Genomic DNA, 9,476 nt, shown 5'->3' with positions numbered 1-9,476 from the left:
TTACCTACTCAAAAATTCATAAAAAAAATCTTAATATGATGTATTATCTGCTTCTATTTGTTGAGACTTGAGATCTTTTCCACTAATGGTAGGATTCTTTTTTTTTTTTTGAGTTTAGTGGGTGGCAATAAACGAGCACAAATGACAGTTTGAGGTAACAGAAACGAAATTTGGGGCTTTCTCCTCTGCGAATTCGTATTTTGGATAAAAATGGTTGGGGCAAAAACTCCTCTGCGAATTTTATTTTGTCTATCCTTTCCATTCTTTTTTTTTTTAAAATAAGAGAATATGAAAATCCATGTCAGTGATCAGTGTGCAATCAGTACATGAGATTGCTTGTACCTAGAAGAAATACTTTCATATACATATTGAGTGACAACTTCATTTTATCAATTTTTTTAGTTTTTAATTCGAATTTTGAGTTTTAAATTTTAAATATTCACCATTTTAATAGTTGGCACATTAATATATATGGTTATGTACTTAAAATTATAAATACATATAGCATTTTTTAAAAGAAAAATTCTACTCAGCAGCTTTACACCACATACATATTTCTATCTTTTTATTTTTTTATTTTAAGTATTTCTACACATTATCCTTATAACACACCTGCTAAGGGAAAAGAAAAAAGAAAAAAAAATAGGTATGTGTTGTAAAGATGATAAATATATATATATATATATATATATATTTTTTTTTTCTCAACAAGCGTGTGGTGGTGTTGCTGAGTATAATAATTCTTTTTAAAAATTATAGCATAAATACAGTTAACTGATTTCTATAAGCAGAAAAAAGATTGATTGGCCCGGTTCGGGTCAGGATCCGAGTCCAAGTCCAGATCTGGTGCGGGCATAGAGATTAGAGAGTCAGAGACTAGTCTAGTGGCGTGCAGTGGGTGCGGTGCGGTAAGCGGAGACGAAGCCCCGTAGAGTTGGCTGAGAGAGAAAAAGAAAAGGAAAGAGAGAGAAATGGCTTGGAGCGCGACGATGATCGGAGCGCTGCTCGGACTGGGCACCCAGATGTACTCCAACGCTCTCCGTAAACTTCCTTACATGCGCCGTGAGTCTCCGATTCCCGCTAGCCATCCTCTCTCTCTCTCTCTCTCTCTCTCTCTCTCTCTCTCTATTCCGTTTGTTTCAATTTCGATTGGTAATCCCGTGGCTGATGATAATGTTGATGTTTGTGTTTTAGATCCATGGGAACACGTGGTGGGTATGGGACTCGGGGCCGTGTTCGTGAACCAGCTCGTTAAATGGGACGCTCAGCTCCAGGAGGACCTCGACAAGATGCTCGACAAAGCCAAGGCCGCCAACGAGCGCCGCTACTTCGGTAATTTCTTTCTTTTGTTGCTATTTTAGATTTTCTTTTCAATTCATTTCCAACGACGCTGCGTATTCTTTCATCAGAGAATTGAATTGCCGTAATATGTTCTCACATCACGGTGTCTTGCTAGAAACCCCACCATCTAAAGCTTCTTTTTATTACTGGGTTTTCTGATAATGTTTCTGTCACATTTAACATGCCCGGATGGTGTTTGAATTTAAAGGAAAAAAAAAAAAAAAGAGAGAGAGAAGTTTTTTAGGGGGAATTATGCCATCTTAATAGCTTCAAGTTTCAGCATTCCAATTAGTCCCACTTTGATTCCCCTACCGTGAGAAATGTTATAACTATGATTCGGTCGTGTTCTGATTTTAAATAGAATGCCTGTGTTTCTCCTACTACCGGTGTTGTTTGCTTGTTCTCAAGTTCAAATCAATATTATTTTTTAGGTAGATATGGTTTGTTCTAGCTGATAAAATTTTGGTCGTGTTTCAGATTCTTTGCATACAGACTAGTGTCTACCAGTCTTTGCTTCATTGTGCTAATAGAAGGTTAATGAAGACCTGTGTTTGAAAGTTACAATTCACTCTTGTTCTGCTCCCAAGTGTTTTGAAGTAATCTTCAAATTCATCTACTTCTTTTAGTAACTCCAGAATCTCTTCTGGTGTTAGTGGTGACGGTACTTCTGAGTTTCTTAAAAGTTATACATATTTTATGTCGATCAATAGAGTGTGATGTGTTTTTATTTTTTTATTTTTATTAAGACTAAAAGATACAATTGATGTTTATACCTGCTTCAGTGGTCCTTGGACCAACTGGGGTGACCTGCTCCTTGAGTAAGAGGTGGTGGGTGAGGTTATGATATTCATGGCCTAACTCTATACTCTTTTAAAAAATGCATATTACTTTTGGGCCTTGGCACTCTTCTGGTACCGCGCAACATTCTTATGTATTCAATTTTCCATATTATACTCCATAATTATTATGCATTTTACCCTTGACACTCTTCCGTGGCCTTAAAACAATTTGTAGTTTTGATTTTCATTCTAGACTTGTAAATCAATATGATGCCAAAAGGTCTTGCTTGTATTGTGCTAACCCATGACCTCAAACCTACATCGGGTAAGTTTTGCTTATAAACATTCAGAGGCCCTAGAAGTTTACTTGCTTTTGGGTATTCCAATAGAACATGGCAAGTCTGAGAGACATCACGGCAGAGTGTAAACTCATAACTACTTTTACGTCCTATCAATTTAATGCTTTCATCTCTTGATTGCCTAAAATAGGCCGTCTTCTGGAATCTTGAAATACCTCCGGAAATTTCTATCCACCCTATAAAACCTAACTGTTTCAATCACTTGGAAGTTCAATTATTGTCGGTTTCATAGGGTACACCTACTATAGTGTAGATTCTGGACGTTTTATGGTCCAACAATTTGATTTATAAAATGGTTTTGGTTCAGAAAACAAAGATGACAGTGCGTGTTTGTAAATCTGTAGCACCCCCTCCCCCTCTCTGTCTTTTGTAACTTCTTTATTTATCTTGGGATTTTTGCTGTCAATTTCAGATGAAGATGATGATTAGCTTGCCTTTCCATGGATGTGGTGTCTTCAGTCAAGGCATTCTTGTTCACAGAAATTGAGGGTCTTCAAGTTGTAGATGTTTGTTTACTTTCCCATCGTGCTCTGTTTTAAGGCTGAGAGAACTCTTCCAAGTCAATTTAATTTTTGCTATGCAAAATATTTTAGATGCTTGCAGACTGGCCGATGCAAAATCTTCATAATAATGGTATCACTTGAGCTATACTGTTTTGAGGAAAACTATTTTGTAAACCAAGTCTTGTGATGCCACTTAAGAGAGGTCATACTATAGATAATTTTTGAAGCTCAAGATTTCAATGGAAAATTTCGAATTTAAATCTCAGGCATAGAGTGAGAGTGAAGAATGATTAGTTTTGGGGATTTGATGAAATTCTTATAAATTTGTTATATATCAGGGTTGCCATATGCCAGGCATCTACCAGTGAATGAAGAAGCTTTTGTGACTGCAGTGCGAAAGTTTATGAATTGATGTTAAAATAGGGAGACGCAAGTAGCTGGGGGCATTGGTAGTGAAAGTTGAATCGATTTTTCTTGCCTGCATAGTTCGAGTAGCAAGAGCTATGTGCTAAAGTGGATGTATTGTCATAAAATTATGTTAAGCCAATAAAGAATGTTGGACCTCTACATTTATATTTCCAATTTTCTCAAACCACCAATCTTAAAGAGTGCTAAATTGATATTCATGTAGGCAACGTACATGCGCAAGCTGGTCTAATTTCCTCAGTCCACTAATAAAATTATATGTAAGGATCTGTATTCATCTTTCCAAAGTCCACCATCCTATTGTTGAACACGTGTAGAAGGAGATCGCATGCTTGCCGGGAAGATGGCCTTTCTTGTGGGGTGGTTTTTGTGCACTGAAGAGCTATTTCAAGCACTTGGAAGGCTGCACTTTCTTCACCAGGCAAGAGTGGTTTCAAAGCAGGATCGATCAATTCCTCACGAGCAGAATCTAGCATCTCAATCTGTGTCTCCACCCATCTCACCATGTCCATATCCACACCAAAAGCACCATCTGTTGGCATTTTTCCACTGACAAGCTCCATAAGCGCAATACCCATGCTATAAACGTCACTCTTTTCTGTTGCCTTCAATGAATATGCATACTCTGAAATACACAGCAAATGTTTCCTTTTAGGATCATCACCAAGTAATGTTAAAATCAGAATCATATAACGTAACTCAAATCATGAACTCTTATATATATATATATATATATATATATATATATATATATATATATATACCTGGTGCCATGTAGCCGAAGGACCCAGCAAACCATGTATTTGATTCTGTGTTAGAATCATAATCCTCGGCTAGTGCTTTCGCAAGCCCAAAGTCGCCCAAATGTGCCTCCATGTTGGAATCTAGCAAGATATTGCTTGGTTTGATGTCCCTGTGAATAATCTTTGGTACACAATCATGGTGAAGATATTCCACTCCTTGAGCTAATCCCATAGCAATCCTTAACCTTGCCTCCCAATCAAGGGTGGTTTTCTTCTTGCTATTCAGCGGTTGTCCATGCAGCCAATCCCATACACTTCCATTAGCCATGTACTCGTATATCAGCAGATTCAAACCTGCTCCTTCGTTGCTGCAGCAACCCATCAACTTCACTAGATGCCTGTGCCTTATCCTACCAAGCGTCTTCAACTCTCTTATGAAACTTTTATTTAGTAGAAGATCATCTTTCCTCAGTATCTTCTTTACTGCTACTGTTTCTCCCGAGGACAATTCGGCTTTGTAAATCTTTCCAGAACCTCCTGACCCGATGATGAACTCTTCGCTTAGATTGTTTGTGGCTTCCATGATTTCATTCCATCTGAAATCTCGCCTTGCTCCTCCATTTTGGAAGAGAAGTAGTCTTCGCTGTACTTGGGAAGAACTTGATGAAAATGTACATTTCACTTCATTGGCTTCTTTGAATTCTCGTTTGTGTTTCAGAAAGAGGGAGACACCAAGTAGCAATATGCCAATTGCCGCCAGAGTCGATATTGCAGAAATGACCACCACTGATGCTACACTTAAGCCTGACTGCCGATTGCTAACATCACCACTGCAGATACCAAGAGGGCTTCCACAAAGTTGTATATTTCCTTGGAATGCCTCGGCTGGCCAGTGTGAGAATTGCTTGTCCAATTTTCCCTGGAGATTGTTATAAGAGAGATTGAGCTTTCCCAAGCTGCTCATGTCCCCGACTTTGGAAGGGACTTCTCCAGCAAGTTGATTGTGAGAAAGATCGAGTGCTTCAAGTTTTGAAAGTGTTGCAATTGAAGGTGGGATGTGGCCAGTGAGATTATTGTAACTGAGGTCTAGAATGGTTTGAAGATTCTGGAGCTGAGCAAGCTCAATTGGAATTTCACCACTAAAGCTGTTGCGTGAAAGCCGAAGTTCATACAGGTTGCCTAGAATACCTATTGCCGGAGGTATTGGCCCAGAAAACTGGTTCCCACCGATGTTGAGGTTAGTAAGTGATTCCAGGTCACCAATTTCAGAAGAGAGAGTTCCATTGAGTGAATTGTCATTCAGATAAAGAACTAGCAGTTTAGAGCAGTTGAGAACTTCTCGAGGAAGAGGCCCAAGAAATAAATTGGAAGAGAGGATCAGCTTCTCCAGAGGCAAATTTCCAAGCCATGTCGGTATCGGTCCAGAAAGAAGGTTATTGTTCATATCAATAGATGCCAGCTTCTTGCACAATGAAAGCTCAGCTGGTATTGCTCCAGTTAGTGAGTTTCCAGAGAAGTCTAACAATGAGAGCTCGTGGATTTTTCCCAACGTCCATGGGATCTTCCCAGTAAACTGGTTGTTACTTAGTACGAGCCTCTGAAGGAAGGGTGAATTTCCCAGTTGGGGAGGAATCTCATGGTCGAACTCATTATGTGCGACATCAAAAGAAAGAAAAGAACGTGAACTACACAGTGCAGCAAGGCTACCTTTCAATCTGTTTTTCGATAGATTCACTCTGGTCAGATTTGCTACATTAATCAGTGTATCAGGGAGATTACCTTCAAGTGAGTTGTTGTAAAGCATGAGCTGTTCAAGTGCTCGAAGGAATCCAAACGTCACAGGAATGCCACCAGTGAGATTGTTGTCTGCCAAGTCCAAAATAGTCAGTTGATGACAGTTACCCAAGGTGGCGGGAATTTCACCCACAAGTTCGTTCTCCCTTAGATGAAGAAAATTCAGCTGCTTTAGCCTCCCAATAGTGATGGGAATTTCGCCACTGAAACGGTTTCCGTAAAAATCAATCATTTGCAAGCTTGAGCAATTCCCAATCTCCAAAGGTATCTCTCCAGACAACTGATTGTCGTAAAGATACAAGATTTCAAGCTTCCCAAGCATACCAACCTCCTTAGGCAGAGTTCCATGCAAGTTGTTATGATACAGTGCCAGTGTCTCCAGGTTACTGAGGTTCCCAACGAATGGAGAAATTGAACCCACCAGGCTGTTGTTGTGGAGCAAGAGATCAGTTAGACTAAGCAGACCGTAAAGTTGATCTGGGATTGTGCCATTGAGCGTGTTGCTGGACAAATCTAGTTGTTTTAGGGATGGACACTGGCTCAATTCCAATGGGATTTCACCGAAAATTTGAGCCTCTGCTAGCATCAAGAGCTCCAGATTGGTTGTGTTGGAACATATATTTCTTGGTATCGAACCAGACAGATTGTTATTTGACAAAACCAAGCTTGTTAGCGTACCCATGTTTCCTAATTCTTCCGGAATGCCTCCACTGAGCTTGTTCATTGAGAAGTCCAGAGTTCGTAGATTGCCTAACTGAGGTAGAGACTTTGGAATGGGACCCTCAAGCTTGTTCCCCATGAGATTCATGTAGTCGAGTTGGCCCAGTTCACCGAGTTCGATCGGTATCTCACCCGAGAGACTATTGTTGGCCAGGTTAAGAAGCTGAAGATTCTTGAGACGACCCAAATCATTTGGAATGGACCCATTGAGACTGTTGAGAGCAGCAGTAAAGATCGTGAGGCTCGAGCAGTTTCCCAGCTCGGCAGGAATCGGACCCTCGAGTTGGTTTTGTTGGAGAATCAGATTCTCAACTCGGCCGAGTTGTCCGAGTTCTGTGGGTATTGGACCCGAGAGAGCACATGAAGCCAAGCCAAGAGTGACTAAATCGACAAATTTGCCAAATGAGGAGGGAATCGGGCCAGTGAGTCCATTGTCCCCGAGACGAATGACTCGGAGACTCGTCAGTGAGCCGAGCTGAGGTGGGATGGGGCCAGTGAGCTGGTTAGAGAAAAGAAGCAAAACTTCCAAGAAAGAAAGGTCAGAGAGATTAGGTGGAATGGGACCCGAGAGACGGTTAGAGGAAAGATCAAGTTGGAGCAGGTTTTGCAAACGACCGATGGAGGGTGATATTGAACCGGCGAGTGACGAACTAGTAAGGTTTAGGCCCACAACTTGAACTGAGCCATCCACCGAGTCCAAGCCACAAGAAACCCCTCCCCATGTACAAAAATTTGGGTTGCTTTCAGACCAATCATGCAAAACTATTTCTGGGTCTTCCACAAATGATTTCTTCACCTCCAAAAGCACCGCCAAAGTCGAGCTGCTATCAAGCTTGTCCATGCACAAGACAACCCAACCAGATGTTAAACACATGAAAAGAACAACAATAACCGACAAATATCGTCGTAACGTAGCCATTTCAATGAGAAGCTCAAGCTATCTACCGTCTGAAGGATTAGAGAAGCTCAGAACAGAGAGCTTTGAAGGAGAAGAAAATGGCTTACGACTATATTTATAGAAAGCTGGATCCTATTTGTTTGAAGTTGGCTTATTGCATGAGAGGGAGAGCTCAATTAATTTGGTCTGCTAGCCATTAAAGACAGGTGCTATATATGGTGGTAAAGGGGGAAGTTGGCGGTGACAGGATTGGATTGTTGTTCTGGGGTTGAGAGAGAGGACGCGTTGAGAAGAAGGGATCGAGAGTTGTGAGCTGGTACTGCATGGGGGCTATTTCTATGTTTCTTGAACTGTGGACGCAGGCATATTGATGGCTGCATGAACTGGAAAGCGGTATTCTCAGGGTATTTAAGTGGCCTTAAAATGGGTGGAAAAAACGAGATAAGAGTATGAATGAGAGCACGCGTCTGTCTGTCAACAGCGGCAACCGACATTAATGAGCGCACAACTTCTCTGCTATTTAGAGAGAGATAGAGAGAGAGAGAAACTTAAAATATGTGACGGTCAAAATGGGCCAGAAGAAGAACATAAAAATAAATGATGATCAGATATCTACAACTGAGAGAAAACAGCGAGCCTTTACATCAGAAATTTTACTATATATAAATAAAGTTATATATTAATCAGTATATTAAATATTTAAAAATTAAATTGATATTATTTTTAATAAAATTTATTTTTTAATCAATCATAATAAATTAATGCACATATTAATACATAAATATATTTATAATTAGACTTTTTCTTACCTTGGATATGAAGTAAGGGAGATATGAGGGTTCCATCGTGGAAGATACAGTGGTTGGGTGATCGACAAGGGGTTGATATTCGTGGGTTTGCTTGGAATAGTGTGTTAGCTAAAAAATAACAGAGACCCCCCCTTAATAAGAAAGAAAGAAAAAGTGAGCCGTTGAGTTTCCATTTTGCAGTTTAGAAAATATTGTAGTTTGCATGGAGCTCTTACAAAGTCAATGGAGTCCCCCACAAACCTTTTGTCATTCCCCACGTATGCACAAAACCTTTCAAACACTTAACTTACTCTTTTAAATAGTGTTGTTTCAAGCTTTTTTGTAGGTACGGTCTTTGGGTATAGTATTGGGTTAAGTTAAGCTACCAAATCCTGGTGTTGTTTTGTGGCCCTTGAACTGTTTGATTGGTTGCATGTAACCCTATTGCCTACTCCAAAATGTAATAGCTTTCTGTTTTGCCCACTCAATTATGAAATTCTCTGCTATTAAATAAGTTCTTAATGTTTCTTATACTCTTTCCTTGCTTTGTGCAGGCAAATCCAACCTACTTCAACTGATAATGATGAGGATAACTCAGTCCATCGAGTATTTCATAGTCACGAATGGTCATCTCATATATCTTTAAAAGAATAACGAAAATAAAAAATAATAATATTATATATAAATCTTAAATAGACACGTCTCTTATAAACTTATTTTTCAAAAAATAAATTTTACTAATAAAAAATAATTTTTTAATATGTATGGCTATCATTTGTTCTCCTTCCAACCCTAAATGGGTTCTCAGCCCCTTAGTATACTTATATGATACTTTCCTCCTGGGATTTACGGCTTAATTAAAAGCTATCATGATGACTCAATTAAGCTGACAAATGTCAATTGGCCAACAATTACTGACCTCCTTTGTCTCACTCATGGCATGTTTCTCTTTTCCGATCTCTTATCTTTTACCACCTAAAATAATCCACAATTAAGTACCAAAATTGATTTGAACGGCTAACCCCTGTCAATAGGCTATAAGACACACATATATAATAAAAAAATTTATACATTATATTATTATTTTATTTTTATTTATTAAATAAGATGTGATATATTTATCAC

The 9,476-nt window shown here is 39.2% G+C and overlaps 2 protein-coding genes across 3 annotated transcripts; one reads left to right on the top strand and one right to left on the bottom strand.

Moving 5' to 3' along the window:
• The first annotated feature begins 847 nt into the window (after positions 1 to 847).
• On the top strand, positions 848 to 3,144 carry LOC122276562. 2 transcript variants are annotated; one of them, XM_043086387.1, is made up of 3 exons: positions 848 to 1,062; positions 1,195 to 1,332; positions 1,819 to 2,875. In XM_043086387.1, the coding sequence occupies exons 1-3, from the start codon at positions 972 to 974 to the stop codon at positions 1,836 to 1,838; spliced, it is 249 nt and encodes an 82-aa protein (XP_042942321.1). In that variant the 5' UTR covers positions 848 to 971; the 3' UTR covers positions 1,839 to 2,875. The 2 variants fall into 2 exon arrangements, with proteins under 2 accessions (XP_042942321.1, XP_042942322.1); XM_043086388.1 differs by lacking the exon at positions 1,819 to 2,875 and adding an exon at positions 2,892 to 3,144 and having other exon boundaries at positions 870 to 1,062.
• A 376-nt stretch (positions 3,145 to 3,520) lies between these two features.
• On the bottom strand, positions 3,521 to 8,078 carry LOC122276561 (LRR receptor-like serine/threonine-protein kinase GSO1). Its single transcript, XM_043086386.1, has 2 exons — positions 4,173 to 8,078; positions 3,521 to 4,033 (listed from the first exon to the last, which is right to left on the bottom strand). The coding sequence occupies exons 1-2, from the start codon at positions 7,582 to 7,584 to the stop codon at positions 3,663 to 3,665; spliced, it is 3,783 nt and encodes a 1,260-aa protein (XP_042942320.1). The 5' UTR covers positions 7,585 to 8,078; the 3' UTR covers positions 3,521 to 3,662.
• Between the last annotated feature and the right edge of the window lie 1,398 nt (positions 8,079 to 9,476).

Source organism: Carya illinoinensis, chromosome 9, assembly GCF_018687715.1.
Source record: "Carya illinoinensis cultivar Pawnee chromosome 9, C.illinoinensisPawnee_v1, whole genome shotgun sequence".
Classification (NCBI taxonomy): Eukaryota; Viridiplantae; Streptophyta; class Magnoliopsida; order Fagales; family Juglandaceae; genus Carya; species Carya illinoinensis.
The sequence above is the reverse complement of the archived record's forward strand: the minus strand, read 5'-3'. Positions and strand labels throughout refer to the sequence as shown.

Bases quoted from the DNA above. Each gene is read 5' to 3' on its own strand.
- LOC122276562 (XM_043086387.1), top strand. From the start codon at position 972: ATGGCTTGGAGCGCGACGATGATCGGAGCGCTGCTCGGACTGGGCACC. The intron at 1,063-1,194 runs GTGAGTCTCCGA...TTTGTGTTTTAG, and splicing joins TAAACTTCCTTACATGCGCC to ATCCATGGGAACACGTGGTG. The intron at 1,333-1,818 runs GTAATTTCTTTC...GTCGTGTTTCAG, and splicing joins CAACGAGCGCCGCTACTTCG to ATTCTTTGCATACAGACTAG.
- LOC122276561 (XM_043086386.1), bottom strand. From the start codon at position 7,584: ATGGCTACGTTACGACGATATTTGTCGGTTATTGTTGTTCTTTTCATG. The intron at 4,034-4,172 runs GTATATATATAT...TGTGTATTTCAG, and splicing joins CTTCGGCTACATGGCACCAG to AGTATGCATATTCATTGAAG.